The sequence below is a fragment of the Molossus molossus genome, unplaced genomic scaffold, assembly GCF_014108415.1.
Source record: "Molossus molossus isolate mMolMol1 unplaced genomic scaffold, mMolMol1.p scaffold_m16_p_10, whole genome shotgun sequence".
In the NCBI taxonomy this organism is placed as follows: Eukaryota; Metazoa; Chordata; class Mammalia; order Chiroptera; family Molossidae; genus Molossus; species Molossus molossus.
In genome coordinates, this window is record NW_023425345.1 from 33,646,276 (window position 1) to 33,666,893 (window position 20,618).

General features: G+C 38.8%; 1 protein-coding gene across 6 annotated transcripts in view; it reads right to left on the minus strand.

The window, feature by feature from the left end:
- SOX5 (SRY-box transcription factor 5) overlaps window positions 1-20,618 on the minus strand; it is a 960,413-nt gene that overhangs the window by 26,953 nt on the left and 912,842 nt on the right. For all 6 annotated transcript variants that reach the window (XM_036251464.1, XM_036251468.1, XM_036251466.1 and 3 more), the window contains 2 exons: window positions 17,190-17,367; window positions 5,909-6,054 (listed from right to left, as the gene is read on the minus strand). In XM_036251464.1, the coding sequence (XP_036107357.1) occupies window positions 5,909-6,054; window positions 17,190-17,367 (324 nt within the window). The remainder of the gene's footprint in view (window positions 1-5,908; window positions 6,055-17,189; window positions 17,368-20,618) is intronic.

The following is a 20,618-nucleotide window of genomic DNA, read 5'->3' on the forward strand; positions in this document are numbered from 1 at the left end:
TAATTTGTTCCTAGACAAATTCTAGCCAGTGGGTTTAAAAGTTTCAGGACTTTTTTAAAAAAAACTCTCTCTCTCTCTCTCTCTCTCTCTCTCTCTATCTCTCACTCACACACACACACACACACACACACACACATGCACAGCTCCTGCTTGGCCACACTAGCAGTGATATCTCATTTCCTCCTGAAGGATTTACCTAACATGCCTTTCTCCTTCATGAAGTCTCTCTTTAACCATTGAAATATCTAGTTTTAATTTGACTCCTCTAATGCATTTTAGCTCAAGGCAACATCTACAGAAGCCACCCATAAATCATTAATTAATTGTAGACTCTTCCACTGGAAGCAGAGGCACGAGTCCCTTCATAGTCACGGTTTCCAAGCAAAACCTGTAACTCACAATTCCTCGCATGCCCTCCCCTTGTCTGAGGGAAGGAGCGTGTGTCGGGGAATGCTGAACGAGACCTGCTGCGTCAGCTTCTGAAGAGTTAACACTGCTGGCCCCATCCATCACATGGCCAGCGAAGCATCAGGAAAGAATGATGGATGTAAAATTATTACAGGGCTGCCATCCGATACACTTACTGCCATTTGTAACGAATGCTGGGACTGACACACTTTTTTCATTATTAAACATCCACATTAAGTCAACATTGGTCACTGTCATTTCATGTTTGGCACTCTGTTAAAGGGAAGGCAAGGAAATGGCAATGGCAGCAAAAAGGAGGATGTCATGGAAGAGTTTCGAAGTGCCAGAGAAAGAAAAACCCCCCTTTATTTACAAATCAGTCTAGGCAGGTCGTCTGTGGTCAGGCTGCTTATGAATATGACTAATAACTGGAAAGAGAAACGGATGTCGTAACTGAGTAAATTATTATTTGTAATATATATGTTATTCACCAAATTTTCATCTTATTCTATGGAAATTTGCAAACAATTTTCACTGAACCTGTGAAGGAGAGTTAAGACATTTTCCCAGCTGTTCTTCGCAGCTGTCAGTGTGTTCGTTCACAGCAAGTGCAGGTGTTTAGGTTTCAGGTACACTGCAGGCAGTTAGTGTCTGGTGCATGCATTCTCTACCTTAAGACATGTATGCACACATTTGTATGTTTACTTTTGTGAGTGACATCTGTTTTATATCAGAAAAGTAATACTGAAGTTGGCCTTAACATGTAGAGAGCATGTGTGTGAACACACGTTTATCGATTCAACCTGTCACCAAGCAGTATTTTCTTTTGGACGTGCTTATGTGTAATTTAATTTTTTATGAGCCACAGACAAGTCATAAGGAAGGCCCTAAACATGCAACAGTGGAACAGCAAAAGTTGTTACGCTGATGACAACAAACATGTGACAGTAAAAAACAAAGCAGTTTTGAGAGCTGTGATATCCGTTTTCTCCTGTAGCTGTGGCTTGCAATGGCCTTTGCTACCCAAGAGCTGCTCTGGTCCTTTTTCTCCTTTCTGCCAATTTAATCTTTGATCTTAAGATATACTTTGATTTCAGGGAGGACAGAGTCAGGTCTCTCATTTAGTCCCAGAAAATAATTCATGATCAATTTAAAGCAACCTCTCTTCCTTCAGTCAGTAATTGTCTTAAAGATGCGCGTATAGCCCAGCATACCAAAGGAGATGTTTGTGGAAGTCAGCTCGGGGGGTGCAGTGAAGCATCTCTATGAGAATAATGTAAAAAACATCCCTATGTGAATGACGACCGCACTTAGCAAACAGAAAACAAATCCCCCTTCCTGGACTGCTTGCCTTCATGATACTTGTTGGTCACTTGTTGTGACCCTAAGGGAAAAACCAAGAGAATCACAGATATGTCAATCCTGACATCATTGAGCTGATAAACTAATGTCACCAACCTTCTGCTCCTTACTTCATTATATGCTAAAATATAATCCTTGCTGAAGTTACTGTATTTAGATTTCCTGATACATGTAACAAAACACGTTTCTAACAGACACTACAGCATAGGTAGCACCTCCCTAGGATAACATTGGGAGTCAGAGAAAAGGGCTGGGGAACTTCTGGTCTCTTCTTCCATTTACTCCAGAGCCCTGGGTCACTAGCACATTTGTATTGCCTGGTGGGATCTCCTATTAGGTATGGATACCTTCAACCACAAGGTCAGAATCTGAATATGCAGTTAATTGTGTGGTCGAAACTGTCATTTGGATGTTAATAAAGTAAGGTGGGTTTTCTTTTACAACAAAATGTATGAGGGTCTTCTTTCTGGGCTTCCTACCTGAGAAGCTTACTTATTCATCCATCTCTGTTAACTAATCTATAACAGAGCTGTGTGGTAAAAAGATAACATTATTTGAATATACAATCAGGCTATAATTAACCAGAGATGACAATTATAAATAACACTGTGTCCCAGAGTTTCCAAGAAACCTGACATACACAGTTCTTGGGTATGTTGAAACACTTCCAAGAAAAGTTAAGAAATGAAATATCTTTTAGAAGCCTTCAATTAAAATGCGTTTCAGTAAAAATGTCTTTCATTACATGTTTTAGTACATATTACTAAAACATCCATTCCTTTCTTCACACCTCTCCTTGTTTTCACTGTCCAATTATAGCTCTTCAGAATTAAAAATTTCTAGTTGGAACAACCATGTTGGTCATTTGAAATGTGGAGAAAAGTAAATGTGTACAAGGCTTGTGTACTCAGGAGAACAGATCCCCACTCTAGGCTCCCATGATCTGGATCTCAGGTTATGCTGTCGCCTCTTAGACTGATGGAAAGCACCATCAGAATCCCTTTCCCCTTTTCCTCTCTCCCAGCTCCTTTCTATCCTTTTCACTCCTTTTCGCTCCTTACATACCACATACTTTCTGGGTTTAGGAAATTGGGAGTACTGTTGTAGAGAGGGGAAGAAAATCCTCCTTCTTTAGAGGGATTCAAATGATAAGAGGAGATAATGGTGCAGACTGTAAGAGGAAGTTGTCATATATTGTGTTTGTCTTTCAAGAACTGTGAAGCAAAATGTCAAGCCAATTACTCATCTACCTATGCTTTGGCATGGCTTAAGTTGGGTGATTATAAAAGTTGATTAAAAAGGTAGGTACTAGGGAAATATATAGTATGTATAGTGATGTCACTTTAGGTGAAGCGCAAGCAGCCACCTTTGTCAACTCAGGTGTATAACTGATCTGATATGCTAAACAATATGGGGTCCTTCTTCAACTCCCATAGGCAGACCCACAAACATAAGTATGCCATGATTAAGGGTCAAAATAACAATTTGAGCTCAACTCCAAACACTATAAAGGCAGAATACATATTTTCTTATTCAATATAGTATCTCAAGTACATAGCAGGTGCTAATGTTGAATAATTAGTGTTGAATTATTCAACAATAATTAATGTTGAATATAAAATATTTAAATTTGACATCATCTCATTCTCATGAGTTGCACAGAGATATATTGATCATTGGTATTGTAGTATTGTAGGAGTGACACCCAAATTTGTTCAACAAGAAAAGGCAACCACAGTAACACCTGCTTCTAGGAGAGCATCAATAATCTCAATTTCATTCTTAGGTGTCAAGGTAACATAAGGGATGAATTAGTGCAGGTCCTGCTGAAAAGGTTTGCCTACACATTACAGGAGTTTGACATGTTGTTACAATATTGGAACTCCTTGCCTTCATATTTTAAGACTTTCTCTTAAAAACCCATAACAATATAAGACTTTAATTGAAGACGTAACGCAACTGCATTGCAAATGCATGGTGAAGAGATTTGGGAATGATAACCTTTAGAATGAAGACGTCTTAATCAGCCAGCAGATTCTGGCAAGTATTACTCCAAAAAATAGTCTTTTTAAAAAGTCATTCAAATTCTACAAAAGGGCAAGAAAAATTGGAAGCAGTAGCTTTCAACAGAGGCAAGTCTAACTCTTCCATCTCAAATGGGAGGTGCTAATCGGAGAAATGAAAAGTCTGATGGTGGAGGTGGAACAAGAAGTGGAAGCGGGGTCCCCTAACAATGGACAACTATGGAATAAGTGAATGCAGATGGTTCCACTCCTGTTACTTAATCAAAAGGCTGAGCAGAGTCACTGAAGCCTGCACAAAGTCATGTGTTAGAACAACAGCTGATCTGTATTAGAGAAGATTAACTCGCAGTGCCATGGTGGAGGGCCCGGGATTATTTTATGTACTACCCTTGCCTTACAAGCCGTCAGCACAATTATTGCCCTGTGATGTGAATGACCGATCTGTAACCAGAGCTAAGCAGCATGCTGCTTAGGGGCCTAGGAGCTTCATGAAGATGAATTTCCATACCATCAAAGTGCTTTTAATGGGCTCCCTGATCCAACCACAAGGCCTGTTTTGCAAGTATATAGAACTTAGGATGAAGGCTTCCTGTCCAAAAGGATTTGGTCGGTTGTCACTTGACAATTCCCAGCCAGCACAGGGGAGGAGAGGGGGGAGATAGGTAGGGTTGTCTCTGCTTGGGAAGATTAAAAAAAAAAAAAAAGGTGCAGATGCTTGCTGAATGCAACCAACTGCTGTATCCACAGCTGAATTCAATGCGCTTAACAAATAACGGCAATTTAGCTATGCTTGCGAGGAATAGCTTGAGTCACTTTGCATTAGCATCTGGCTGAGTGTTAAACTCATTTCTACACGGGGAGCAGAAAAAAAAAGGAATTCCTGTTCAAGCATCCTTTCAAGAATGTTTAAATATTTGAATATAAACTCCTTTATGCTGGCTATCATTCCTTCTTAGAGCTGTCACTTTGCTTGGCCTCTTCCCTCTGGTGTGCCGCTAGAACGACGTGCCCTTCTTGCCGCACCCATATCTTTGTATGTTGTGAGACTGCAAGGGAAGATGGACTGAACCACGTTTTGCTCTCCCCTCCAGAAGCAGGACAGGATTGAAATAGTTTCTTCCACTTTTTGACCCATGTTTGGGTGAGAAAAAAGTATGGGTGTGACGGGATTGTGCACGCATTTCACCTTCACTGTGCGGATGTGCTAGCTTCTTAGAGATCATGCCGCAATTCCACAGGCAGCCCGGGAAGCCAGAAAGCTGTCCAAAGTATCAAACTGCTCGTTCTGTACAATACTGTTTGACTCATGTTTCCCACGATGATTAACTGCCAAGTTATTGCTAAGTAGCTGATCATTTCCCTCTTTTCATCTATTGTATCTCTATAACTAGAGGATTGGGTAAAGGAGATTCTGAAAAACACTTTAAAATTCCAATTCAAAACACATCAAACATTACCAACAGAAGTACATCACTTCAAGCTTTCTAGAACTTGCACTATTTTTCTGAATAAAATACAATCTAGTTTAGACCAAAAAACAAGTTTAAAATTATTACATTTCAGATACATTCAGAAGTTTCACTGGGCCTAGGTAGGATAATCATGTCCAGGTTTTAAAAATCTACAATGAAGTCAAACTTTTCGATGATGCCGTCACCAGAACGTGACAGCACTTTGCATTAGAAACATATTACAAGTGCAGGATCTGAGATACTTAGGTTATGAGCATGGGTATCATCCAAGCTTATGCTGGCTAAAGAAGATTCCGCCTTTTGAAACGCAGCTCATCCCCAAATACAAGTTAAGCATCTCTAAAGCAAAACGTCCACTCAGACTCGCATATCTCGAGTGTCATTTCATTTTAACACAAATGGGTGGCAGGAAAGAGTACAGTCATTGTCAGTGAGGTGTAAAGACGGACACGAGAGAATCACACCCTGCCTGTTTGGGGCTGGTTTTGATTAGGATGGACATGGAGATTTCTGTTTTGACGTAAGGAAAAAAAGGGAGGAGAACCGTTATTCTGAGATGATACGAAGATGAGAACATAGTAAAGGAGAAAAGGATCCAGGCAATTTAGTGCTTTCAGAAAGCCAGAGTTCCGGTGAACTCACCTTTTCCGCCCGGCAGTTATTGAGACCTAGACTGTTCACAACAGCCACCTTCCCGTCCAGCACCTGTTGTTCCCGCCGAAGCTGCTCCTTCATCTGCCGCGCTTCTTGGATTGCCTTGGTGACAGCATCATGGTCATTTAAATAACCTGAAGATGTGACAGAACAAAGGCTATGTTTTATACAAACGCGTGGAAACTTTAACAATAACAATCACTTCTTTGGGGGTAACGGCGAGGGTCTGGCATATCATCACTTCCCAGGAGGATTTGTCTAAATGAATGAATGAATAAGTAACTGATGATAGCTGATTCATTCACATCGTCACACATGCACACAGTGCCACACATCTGTAACAAAAACCTAATATTTAAGTAAAATACAGTTGTTTCCACACATTTGGAAAGAAGTTTGAAATACAGTTTTTAAATAAACTCTTCGTAGGTATCTGAATATTTTGTCATGCAAAAATAAAACCTAACTTTGTTTTTTTGGTTTTTTCTTTTTATGTAAGGATTATTTTAATGTTACCACAGGACACAGATATGGATAATTATCATTATATGACACTCTCATAGCATTAAAAAGGTCAACTTAAAGTTTATGTATAGCACTTTTAGATTGTTATTACAGAAAAAATAAATCATTATTAACTGACAGAGAAATGCGTTTGCCCCTGAATTCATTTACAGTGAAGTAAACCCCAGGTGGCAGTGGTTTGCTATGGATACATACCTTGCAATAGTTAAGATGCTAAATTTCAAGCACAGAATGTAACCAAGTACCTATAATTGTTTGATTTAAAAAAAAAAAAAATTGTGGCTATTGGTATGAATAGTCACACTTAATTCACACTCTTAATAAGATGGTCAAATGACCAGCCTGTACCTACAGTTCTACAATCCAGAATATATATATTTGAAGAAAAACAGGTGTAAGGAGCAAAACTAATTTTAATTTAACTTTAACACTGCACGTTTATTTATTTGATGCACATTATTATGATAATCTGCCTGATCTTAAGGTGGAATACCAATGAGAAAAGATTGTTTTGCAAACATTGAAAGGAAAGTTAATATCTCATCTTTCACTCTCCTTATCTTTTAACTAGGGCATAAAATGGTATAAACTGAATCTATAATATGAAATTGCCCAGAAAAGGGACTTGTTTGTGACACCAGGCTAAATCTAACCAGATCCATTGGTGAATTGTGACAGATGGAGGGACTGCGAGACAGAAGGCAGGCACTAATCACACATAAAATGACCGGCTTGCCTCAACATGTTCCATGGATTCCAGCAAACTTTACACCCTAATCCATTTTTAGAACAAAAAACATCTGGGCCATAAATCCTCTAATCTGCCAAAACATGCTATTAAATCCCATGATTTGTTGAAAAACACTAAGATTAAAGAAAGGAAATATAAAATGGCTAACTGCCGTGTTAGGAAAGTGTTATTAATACTATTTCTTTGTCTCAATTATGAATGTTCTGGTACTAAAGAGCCTTGTCTAATCATGTCAGATTACACCTCCTCCTTGTACAGCTAGACTCTTCTATCTGATCTGCTGATTGCCAAAACACAGAATACTTTCTGCCGCTTAAACACTTCTATTGAAGAAGCTGATGTGAGATTAGCGCAGCAGCGCCTCCCGCCCCACCCCCCACTATTATGCAGGGACCAGACCTCATCCTCTGATCTCCTTCAGGCAGAAAGATAAACTCCAGGGTTGTCCATACAAGGGGGAGCCTGCAGCTACTATACAGGGTGGGGCAAAAGTAGGTTGACAGTCGTGAGTAGGTGAAACACAGAGTTTATTCTTGCATTATTATTTACTAGTTGTTGTATTATTTTCCATATGGACAACTGACCCTAGGTCAGACCTTTCAGGGTTAATATTTACTATAAAAGATGGTTGTTTTTAACATTATCTTATCCTGACTTGAACAACCTTCTTAATATATTGTCCTTGAACTATTCAGTTCATCAACTACCATTCTAGAAAGAAATGTAGCTCTGATATGGCAGTGATGGTCTTAGTATATGTTCATTTAGTAACATCCTAAGGGGATCAGCTTGATTTTTCTCCCCTCTAATCGCTGTTCATGGACAACCTGGCGTCATGCACTTCTGTAATCTATCTAGCTTTTCCAGAGTACAGATATATGTGAAATGGTTTGTCACATGGCACTGACTACAAGTATGACTTCTTTGTGCTTTTTAGGTGCTTCCAAGATGATAGTGTGAAGGAAAAATAGTTAATACTGACGTGGAAGGAATGCAAGTTGTCATGGGGGTGAATGACTGACACGAGTGTGTTCTGTAGTGGCCACTTCCAAGTTGAGGTGTGCGTTCATGTGCAGGCGGAAGTAGCTGTTCACTTTCAAGTAAACATCCCTGCTTTTGGAAACCTGAGTTTTAGTTAACATCTATATGGAATTCTACCACTTTTACCTCTTGTGTTAAATCATAAAAGCCATCTATACACCATAGATTGACTCTTAATGAAATTGGTTGGCGATTCTTGACATTTTGTTCTAATCGCAGTCACCAAATTCCCAGTCTTGCTGACTCCTCCTCTCTTGGCAAATGGTCTGGCCTCTGAGTTTGGAAAGACCAGCAAGGCTAACCTTCCATCTTCCTGCTCTGCACACCCAGCCCTATGCTAGCTTCAAATCGACCTCCACTTACGTCTCTTCCTGCTTCAGTGAAAATGGTTCCTCCGATTTCATTCAAGATAAATCCCTTACACTCATATTCTAGGTTCCTATACCTCGCCATCGGTTATTCTCCTCCACATCTGTCATCTATCTGCATTTCTCTCCCATCTCCACCACCTCAACTTGTCAGTACCCAAGGTTCTGCTCCTGAAACAGGCACATAAAGTCTCCCTCTCAGCTTTCTGTTGCCCCCTTGTTCCAACCGCGTCTCTCCATTTACCTTCTAAGCCAAGCTTCTCAAAGATTCACACTCTCGCACTCCTTCGTCACTGCTCCATTCCTGTAACAGTCTCGGGTCTGCTTCCTGTGGTCGTTTCATTGCCCGGCCTCGGGGCGTGTTCCATGCCCTGCACAGTGACATCACTGACCCCCTCCTCACTGGAACGCCTCCCTTCCTTGTTTCTCCTCAAAGCACCGGCTCCCCTCTCTCCTCTCTGACTCCCCCATCTCCATGTCCTTCCCTGGGATCCTTTCTTCACCTGCTTTTTAGATTTTGCTGCAGGGCTTCAATCTTCAGGAGAAGCATGTATTTTAGAGTTAGACAAGTCTAAACTAAAATCCTAGCTTTGCTACTTGCTAGCTGTATAAATTACAAACGTTGTTTCACTTTCCTAAGTCTCCATGGTCTCATTGGTTAAATGGGAACAACACAGACCTGAAAACACAAATGTTGTGAAGATGAAAGAATTGATGGAGTTTTTAGTATCACAAATGTTCCTGACGGTTACTCATTAACTGGCAGTGTATTTGCCCAATAGCATTAGTGAAATGAAAAATTTGGGTGTTGGGTTCAGATGGAGCTGGGTTTTGAACTCTTAAAAATGTGATATTTGAAAAATTATAACAATCTTTCTGAGTTTTCACTTCCCTCACCTGTAAAATAAATGGAAGAATTAAATACAATAGCACACATGAAGGTGTCTCTAACACTTGGTACCCGAGGAGACAGTAAAAAATGTTATTCTTCTTTTTTCTTTCTGCTTTCATTTCCTATCTGTGCTTACCCTCAGCAGTCTTGTTCCATGGCTTCAACCATTATGATAAAGTCCATGAGGAGGTATCGTTTCTTGTTGGTAGACAGTTTCAAGTAAATGGAAGTCCCTCACCAGTGTCCAAAAAGACCCAAAATGTTCTCCTGCTACCTGTTACTCCTCCTTCATCATACGCTAAGGCAGCCAATGTATGTAAAGGCAGGATCAAGACAGGCGTGTGTTTGGGAGCGGGTTAGCGGGCCTCAGTCAGGGGACACAAGCAGGCGAAGGCCGCTATGGCTCCGTTAGCATCTTGGATGAGGCGGGGGAAACGCAGTTAGCAACCGTGGCCATACTTGCGAGATTCTGTAACCTTATGCAATTTACCACAAATTGATGTTTTGTGCCTCACTGTTGCTTCTTAACCATTACCAACAAAATTCTCAAAATTAAAAAAGGCCCTTTTTATATATTTTCAGGGGCAGAATAAATGGGCAAATTGGCGAATCCAATCTCAGAGAGGATAAAATCCAAACAGGTAAAGTGAGTCATGGCTGCTCCATGATGAAAACAGCTGTTGAAAGGTAGAAGGAGAAACAGGAATACACCTGTGACGGGTTAAGTTTTGTCTCTCAGAAAGACATGGTACGTCTCCTCCTACGCCCTGGTATCTGTAAATGTGACCTGATTTGGAAACAGAGTTCTTGCAGATATAATTAAATTAAAGGTCTTGAAATGAGATTGCCTTGTATTGGGGGCGGGGGGATTAAATCCGATGACTGGTGTCCTTGTGTCCTTATGAGACAAGAGAGATCTGAAGGACAGAGACACCGGGAGGAAGGTCATGTGACTATGGAGGCAGGGAATGGATTATGCATTTGAAACCCAAGGAACACTAGCATTGCCAGCAGCCACTAGGAGCTAAGTAAGAGGCATAGAACGGATTCTCCCTGATTCCAGAAAGAACTAATCCTTACTGACACCTTGACTTTGGATTTCTAACTCCCAAACAGTGACAGAATAAATCTGTTTTAAGTATCCCAGTTTATGACTTGTTGTATCAGCCTTAGAATCCAATATATCACAATTGGTCCTAAACGCACTGCTAAGAATCAAGAGGTGATTCCTAGTACTGTAAATCTTGACTGTCTGCCTGGCGCCCAGCTGCACAGATCTGTCTGCTAAGTTTCTCTACCCAAATGTCCCACAAGTACCTGAAGTGCAGAATGTCTAGAATAGAATTCATCATCTTTCCACTGCCCCAGTCTGTTCTTCCTACATTCATATCCCATGTCAGCTGCCCACGCATTCACCTGGGCATCATCTAAGTTCCCTCCTACTCATCCGTACAAACAGCAACCAAGCCCTGACGGCCGACTCCTCCTCGGCTCTCAAATGTGCTTCTTCTCCATTCCCATGTTCCCTGCTTTTGCTGAAGCCGCCTCCTAGCTCACTTGGGCTAACACCTTAACCTCCTAACTAGTTTCCCTATCTTTAGGAAAATGCTCCTTGAAACTATCTCCTATTCTGCTTCCAGATAAAGCACTCCAGAATATTCCAAAACAAGGAGTTTGATCATGTCACTTTACCTGATTCAAAACCCATCTCTTGGTACCCTAATGCTTAAAGGAGCATTTCATAAGATGGTGATCTGTAATAGTCTGTGAAGAAAACTAATCCCATGTTCAAATAAATGTGGGAAATACCAAAGTGAAAAAGGTTTCTTCATTGCACAAGTTCTCAAAACCTTGAATCTGTTCATGTGCATCATGGACCTGCAAGAAGTAACAAGAATATGCAGCCTTTCCCCAAAATACTGGAACAAGAAACAACGGAATGCTCCCTCCAGAAAGAACGTCATCCTAGGATGAATTCCAAACACTTTAAAATGGCCTAAAAAGTCTCTTTGAATTGTCAACTCTGCTTATCTTTCCTGCTGGTCTCTTAGAAGGTCTGTGCTGAGTCTGCACAGAACTATTTCCTGTTCCAAGGACAGGCCTTCCTCTTCCCGCCACCTCTGTCTCCCAAGCTTGTCCTTTCCTGAAATACTCTCTTCCCAGTGTGTTTGGGAATGTTTTCAAATGTCCCTTCTTCTTTAAGGACTTCACTGACATACCCCAGACATGCTCCTTGGCAACATTAGTGCTTCCCATTTATTTGCTCCTTCAAAACCTTATTAATGCTTTTTCTGTCACATTGTCTTTCATTTTTCTAAATTTGCCTTTTACACCAGTCTTTGAAGTAACTACTTGCAGGCATTTCTTTTTCCTCTTTTAGTCTTTTATTCCTTTGGCCCATGGCAGACTGTTGAAGGAATAAATGCATATTTCTAAGTTGAAAGTATCCGGTTTTATAATTCCAAGTTCATTGATTTTCTATGCCATCATATCAGTGGAAGCCGGTACCATATGTCACAGATTTATTAAAATTCATCGACTTAACAGATGCTATCGGGGCAATACAAATTCTTATTTACTACATATTTATTTTACATACGATCCTTCAGCTAGAAGTAAAAGTAAGGGCAGAGGTGTTTCAATTTTTTTTTTTTAAATATTAATTTTTTCCTAGTTTTGAGGTCACATCATCATCAAATTTTTGGCACCCTGATATTTCTTCATCTGTGAAAAACCTCACAAGAATTAATTAAATAATAAATGTGCAAGCAAATTGTGAATTGTAACGTGCTTTGTAAATGCTAATTGCCAGATGTCGAATGATACCCCTAAATTCCTGATAATCCAATGGCTTTCTGTGTAACTATTGCAAAATTCTAGCTCAATAACATTCCCTCATAGGACTTTTTCTCATTAAAAATGTAAATGTATTTGAGGTGATATTCTCCTTCATGGCATCATGTTTTAAATGAGCAAGTTATAGAAATAAAGTACCAAGATAATGGACCCGAAAATGTTTCCCTTCATTTTATTGAATCTACATGTATCTAGTACATTTTCTCAGGTACAATTTTACGTTATCATGTGTTCATGGCCCTGAGGGGTGTAGGGTGAGAATAATATGTTCCAGTGTCTTCCAAAGACATGATGGAACAAAGACTAGGTATCGAAGCCTTAGTCCCTCACCTTTATCTGCTTATCCTCCGGACTTAGCAAAATGTATGGCATAGAGAAGATGTTTAATACCCATCTATTAAATGAGTGAGCGGAAGTGCAAATAGTCACTGAGAAAAGCATGTACTACAGAGAAACTACCAACAGGCAATAACAAAGAGAAAGCATCCCGACCTGAAGACTGGTTGATTGTAAGGTCTCAGCCTCCACTGGCTGTGAATTTGGGCATTACTAGGTCTTTATGTATCTGATTCCTTGAAATTACCACAGAGGTAATAAACATAGTATCCCAGAGCTGTCTACATTGTGATAGAAACTTATTTAGAATTCCTGGTAAGCACTAAGCTACTTTAAGTCCCTGTGCCTTACTGTAAAATAACAAGTTTTGACTAGATGATATGGATATCTGTTCCATCTAGTTAAAGCACTGTCATTCTAAAATTAGCTGCAGTGAGAAAATAGATTAAAAATGCTTTGAAAAAAGTTAAAAGGGTTCTATATATGTGCAACATAAGTGAAAAAGCCAATGAGGGAAAGACAACATCTGGTCAAGAGATTCTAAAATTATCCATCATTCTTCTGAACCTTTCATGGCTTTTAAGGATTCTTTCTTTGGGGCCGCCTATCATTTGCCCACCATATCAAAAGCATCGTATATAATATACTATAATATTGGTCACCAACCTCAAAAACTCACTCTCTATATTTATAGCTGATATATAACAAAGAGCCCCATGTCATTAACGATATCTTAAGTTATCTTTTAGTTCACAGTTTTCCATGCGTTATTAATGGCATAACACATTAATTCTTCTTTCAGAAATGACCTTTACCACACCATTAATGCTCATAGCTTTTATCCAACTACATTATTACTCATTACAGTTTCAGCTTTCAACATCTGCATTTGTTGAAAAGAGAAAAGTAAATTGTAGTGGCCTCAACTCCTTGGAAAATATGAGGGATGTGTATGTGGTGAAGGGATATTTCAAGGAAATAAAATAAGAGAAATTTTAGTAGTGGAGAAAGTCAGATGATAAATGTCATTAAATACATTCTTGCCTTTCTAAAGTATTTTCTCATACTTAATCCTTGGAATGCTAAAGTATAAAATCCTCATATGAAAAAAATGCAGATGCATTAGTTATTCCATTAGTTTAATAGTCTAGTTTAATGACATAACAAAATAACTCATATACCAATATTGTGATATTTATGAGACTTTATGTCTATTATGGAAATAAATCATTCTTACCAAACAAAGTATTTTTTCCTTTACCCACTGAGCACATGAAAGCAAGTCTTATCTTGGTGTCCATGTAGGGTGTTGAACAGAGTAACTGAGAGTCTGACCATAACAGAATGGTGTATAATAATAAAAAGCATACGTACACCCCAAATTTTTCTCAAACTTCTCAGAACTTAGGTTTCCATTGTTTCTCTTCTTACTCCTCTCCCACCGCCCCAAACTGACTTCATCTTGGCAAATAATCTGGAATTGTACTTTGCGGAGATAGTAGCAATTGAAATACTCCCCTTCAGCTTTCTTTCTATTCATCCCACAATTTCTCCATAACTGTATCCTTTTTTTCTTCATTTCTTTCAGTCTCAGAAAAAAAACAATGGGTTATTCTCTTTTCCAAAGTGAATTTTTTCTCATCTCTCCTTCTTGCTGCATCATCACTCATGTGCTGTTTTATATCTATACATCTCTCCAACTCTTACTCCCATCGAAAAAATACATACGATTTTTCTATTCTAAAATCTATTACTACCGCCCTGGCCGGTTTGGCTCAGCGGTTAGAGCGTCGGCCTGCGGTCCCGAGAGACCCGGGTTTGGTTCCCGCTAAGGGCACGTACCTTGGTTGCAGTTTGTCCCCAGCCCTGGTTGGTCGTGAGGGTGGCAGCCACTCGATGTGTCCCTTTCACATCGATGTTTCTCTCTCTCTTCCTCTCTCCCCCTCCCACTCTACCTGAACAAAAAATAGAAAAATGTCCTCAGGTGAGGATAAAAAAAAAAAAAAAAAAAAAAAAAAAATCTATTACTACTCACTCATCTCAAAATCAGGTTTCAATACCAAACTTACAAAAAGACTGGTCTATAGATCAACTGCACTTTCTTCCTTCATGTTTTCAAATTCTTGTAATTGGAATTCTGCTCAACCTTTCTACTAAAACCTCTCTGATTCTACCTGTCCATGAGCCCCACTAAATCCTAATACTGTTCTTCTTCATGTTCTTTAACTTTTCTGCAGAATGTGGCACTATTAGTAACTCCTCCTTCTTAAACTGCTTTTCTTAGGCTAGCAGGACACTACCTTATCTTCATTCTCATTCTAAGATACTCACTGGCTTTTTATCAGTTTTCCTCCTACAAATGTGTGGTGGTTTTAGAATATGGGACCAAAGACACTTTGATATTCCTCCCTTTAAGACATGAGTTGGGCTGGACTTTGGGATTCTCTTATAACAAAAATAATAAAGCAGAACTGACTATGTGTGACTGTGGGGACCGGGTCATAAAGGCACTGTGGCTTTCTCTCTGTTCTCTCTCTCGAATCACTCACTCTGAGGAATACTGGCTGCCATGCTATGGGCAGCTCTATGGGAAGACCCGTGTGTCAAAGTACGAGGACTCCAGCTAACAGCCATGAGGGTCTTATTGAAAAATATCATCCATCCCTAGAAAAGTCTGCAGCCCTGGCTAACATCTTGGTTGCAACCATAAGAGAAAGACTAAACCAAAACCACCCAGATACATTGTTCCCAGATTCCTGACCTTTAGAAACTATGTGATAATAAATGTTTGTTTTGGGCTGTTGTTTTTGTGTTGATCTGTTAGGCGGCAACAGATAACTAATACAGTAGGTAATACCTATAATTCTTTACCCTACTTCTCTTTTTACCAGACACACTCTTTTCTTGTGGGGGATGGGGGTAAACTTATTTGCTCTGACGACTTCAGCGAGCTCAATAAGAAATGATTTTTATACCAAACATTCTAGCAATCCTTTTGAATATCAGACCTACATTTACAATTTCCTCATGAACATCTCTACATAAATGGCTCCTTGTGTTTCAAATTCAACATTTATTACATTTTTATATTTATGTCTTCCCCCAAATCTGCTTTCAATCCGGACTTCTCTTTCACAATTAAGGCACTATTCTCTTTATTTTATAAATTCAAAATCCTAGACTCTGTCTCCAGCTTGAACCTCACCAGGTACATTCTATTGTGGGTAACTTATGCCAATTCCTTAATAATACATCTGCCATCTATTTTCTCCTTTGCTTATCATTGCTTCTTCCTATTTCATGTAACATACTCTTCTCCTGCGATAGAACAATGATTTCCCTATTTCCAATCTCTTTCTGCTGCCAATATTCTTCTTAAAGTTCTGATCAGATTGCTGTCTGGAGAAAAAGTCAAAATTTCCTAGGATAGCATTCTCTCAGACTCCATCTGCCCTTTTCAGTGTTAGCTCTGATCACTTTCCACTACACCCTCATTCTATACCTAGCCAATACCATTTTACTCTGTTTTGTTTTGTTTTTTCTTGTAGTCTAAAATGTCTAGGACTATATCTCTTCTTCAAGGTTCCATTTGAATTGGACTATCCCCAGTTTAGCCCCCCTTGATCCTTCCCGAAAAGAATTCAACACTCTCCTCTTTATGGCCGAAGGATCATCTCTGTGCTCTGGAATACTACCTGCTAAGGCTTTGCTTGTGCTATAAGATGACTTCTCCCCTAACTAAACCCAAGCTCTTTGAGGACTGGTCTGTGCTAGCCTCCTCTTCATAACTCTATGCAAATAATAAACATAGTAATACCTGTGGGATTAAGCAAGTATTTACAGTCTTATTTATGTCATTAAAATGCAAATTATTGAAACATTTTTTTATTGTTGAAAGTATTACAGATGTTCCCCCATTTTTCCCCATTGACCCCCTCTTTGAAAAAATTTCAAAAGTTAGCTTACAGAAAAATATTTTAGTGTTTGCTTACTCTACTGAAATGACAATTTTGGGAAAACAAAGCTATCTACTTTTTATAATACTTTTAATATATTCAGGTAAATTTCAAGAGGTATGGAACAAAAACAAACTTCACATCCTGATGGCTGACTGCTAGTCCAGTCAGAAAGTATTTCATTATTATGTCAACTTTGTGCACATCACAAAAAATAAAAATACATTTCAGTGATGCAAAAGGCAGGTCACCTAACAACAGCTTCTGTGATTAGTCATTAGGTCTCGGCTGTATAAGCTTAAGAACATCAGTTATAGCAATAAACATTAGCAGTTCAATTCAATTTTCAGGGGGACATTACAACTTGGAGTTCAGTTATAAATTTCATTTGCATGTTTAAAACAGACCTGTGAGAGTCATCGAATTGGAACTCTCGTATAGAACTAAAGCCATGCACAGGGTACGCGTGATTTGCCATTAAAAGATGATTTCATTCAATTGCCATAAACAGAACATCAGCAAGAACAAAAGAAACAGGACTTACCTATTGTGCTAACTCTGGCTGAAGGACTAGCTAATGCTGCTGGGACAGAGGCTTTGAGGGGGCCTGCCCCACTGTTTATTCTCAGAGCTGGCATATGGGGAGAGGTGGGTGATGTGGGTGATTTGCCATCAGAGGTCTTGGGTTTAGCTGAGAGGTTCAGTGGCTGTGCCACTTCATCCTGCAATGATCATTAGAACATGAGCTGTGATAAGGAGAAGCGGATTAAAAACGCCTAGATAAACACAGGTATAGCGCCTGTCATTTCCCATCAAGTCACTCTACCGATCAGTGATCTTAACATTCAATCTGAACATTACAAATGTTTGGTCAGCTGTCAAAAACATCACTGTGAACTACATATTATGAAAAACCTTTTGTATAAGATAAAGTACTTGTGCGTGGGACTAACCAGAAAGCTCAGATTTGATGTCACCTGTAAGAAATATTCTGAGACCTATTATTTTTATTGAGAGACAATGCAGAGTTCATATAAAATTATGATGCAGATGGGTTCTTTCCAACCTCCAAAGAACAGAGGGTGAGTCCCAAGCATCTTTACACCCCGGTGCTTAGGGAGAGTAGCTGGAATATCCATGACGAGGAGTTAAATGGAGTGAACCTCTGATCAGAACTGCTCTCAAAATTAAATGCAAAAACGGAGAAAACTTTCTAACTCTTAAAAATAACCCTTTTCTTAAGTTCCACAAAAGCACTTTTAATCTAAAATTTAAAATAAACACAATTAACATTATACTAATATGTATTATATATTTATGTGCAACACTGTTCTAAACACTTAACATTACATTTTTTAAATCCAAATTTGTTTCACAGATTTTCCTCACAGTGCAATACATGGTAGTGTAAAGATCTGTACGTGATCAGTTCAGCAGGTATGGTGGTGGGTTTCAATTTTTCTATGCTTGAACAGGTCAAGTTTACGTAGTTCACATTTTATTTTATACCTATCTACATTAGCCCTTATAGGTACAATTACCACTTAAATTTTTGTGACAATATATAAGAATCAGACATTAACATTACATCACTTTTCTTTCACTACAAATAAAAAGTTATTCCTTTTCTGTGCTCTAAAATTGAAATATATCATTTGTTTGTGTTTTATTATTTACATTATATCCAATCTTACACAGGTATTATTGTAGAATAAAAATATAGTTTCCACCCTGGCGGAGTGGCTCAGTTAATTGGAGCGTCATCCTGTATACCCAGAAGGTTGTGGGTTTGATTCCCAGTCCGAATACATACCTAAGTTGTGGGTTTGATCCCCAGTCAGTGCGCATACAGAAGGCAACCAATTGATGTTTCTCTCATGTTGATGTTTCTCTCTCTCCCTCTCTCTCTCTCTCTCTCTCTCTCTCTCTCTCTCTCTCTCTCTCTCCCCCCACCCCCTAAAAATCAACAAAATCAACAACAACAAAAAATATCCTGGAGTGAGGATTAAAAAATATATACATATATATTGTTTCTACTTAACTACTGTTTTTCAAGAGTTAAGCACATAAAATATTGACCAGTAGTAGCAGGATAACTTGTAGAAAGTGGAACAATTTAGAATTAAATGGTGTGATTTGGTGACATGGAAACATGTTAATTAATGTGTACAAAATTGTATGTATATATTTACAAAAAAACACACTGAAACAAGGCACTTTATTAAAATAGTAAAATGGTGTAATATAACATCTATTTCAAATTTGTATTTTTGAAAGTTGTTTATTGTTATTAGGTTTTATGGTTAGATGCACTTATAAAACCCATAAACAGGCCAGGGAAAATGACTAATACTTTTTTTTCTAATTCTATTTTCTGTTTCATAGAATAGAATAGTTATATGACAATCCATGACATAATTCAAATGGTAACCTGGGATCATGTTAGATGCATAATAAATCAATGACCATCATACCAAATTATATGGATTCATAGACTTTTGGAAAGAAGTGAAGTAAGATAATTCCATGACTGGCTTAATATATAATTTTGAAAATGTTACTTTAGCTTTATAAAAAGTACAGGGCAAAATCATTTCTACACTTTTCAATCTGAACATTTAGTTGAGCCAGTCAGCCATAATCCTTATATGACATGCTACGGTTGGCAGAAATCCAGGGGCATTGTTTCCCTGTTTTACTCTACTTCAGCATGAGTGACTATGTCTCAAAATGTGGTCCTTGGACTAGTACCACCAGCACCACCTGGGAACTTGTTAGAGAGGCAAATTCTCTATCCTGAAAACTTTGGAGGTGGGTTCCAGCAATCTGGGTTTCAACAAGCATTCCCAGGTGATTCTGATGCACACTAACGTTTGAGAGACACTATCTTATATAATATACAAGGAAATTATTAAAATATATAATTATTGGCTTCAAAGGCCTTTTAAAAACTTCCTCAGTATAATGAGGGAACATTAAAACTTACGTAATATTATCTCAATCTTTAAAATTTTATCAGAACATACCATCTATGCTAATAATAATAAATGAAAACATGCATATGCATAATAAACTAAATGCTGCTCAGATTCAGTGAGCTAATAAGGATTAGAATCCAAATTTTCTCCCTGTTATTCAGCCAAAATAGCCTGTCAAATAGGAGCTCCATTGACTGCTTACTATGCAGCTCTAAATATTCTAGGCACTTCCCCCCACCATCAATCGTCGCACCTGCTTACTACCTTCTGTGTGAAACCACTAGCTTTTGTCATGACAGCCTGAAAACTTCCTTTGACAGCATCACAACTCTTGCAAAAGTTTTGAGGGGATGCTTGGAGAGACTGAAAGTGGCAGTTGCACTTGACTGTGCAGAGAAAAAACAGAGGGGGCAATAGATTCACAGAGTTGCAGCAGAGATTTGTGAGCACAGAGGAAACAGTGTGAGTGTGTGTAGAGAGGGGATGGTGGTGGTGATGAAGATGGTGCAGATGTGGAGCTGACGGGGTGAAAGGTCACCAGTACGCTGTAAGCACGAAGAGCTTGCACGTGAGCATACTGAAAAATGACTGCCCAAAACAGTTCTCAGAGCAAGAGATTCGCTGGAACTCTTAATATTCGCCTCCATTCAAGGCATCATAGTGTCTGAAAGTCAAGAGTGCAAAGCCCCAAGGACATAACAAAGGTTGACAGTCCCAAAGTTGATAGAAATGTCATTCATAATTGCCCTTTAATTCTCTTTCATTGTGTGACCAGGCTAATGGTATATTAATAGGAACCCACATGCTTAATCCTTTTACCAGTAACAATACACGTAGTTTTGACCCATTACATGATATTATTTCACAATTTGATTCTTTTAATAATTTATGACAGAGCTACTATACCAAATGCCTGCTTTCATGAAGAGTGAAAAATTACAGTAGTTTCCCATTTTCTATTAATTACTTTCTACTTGATAAAAATTTAAAAACCC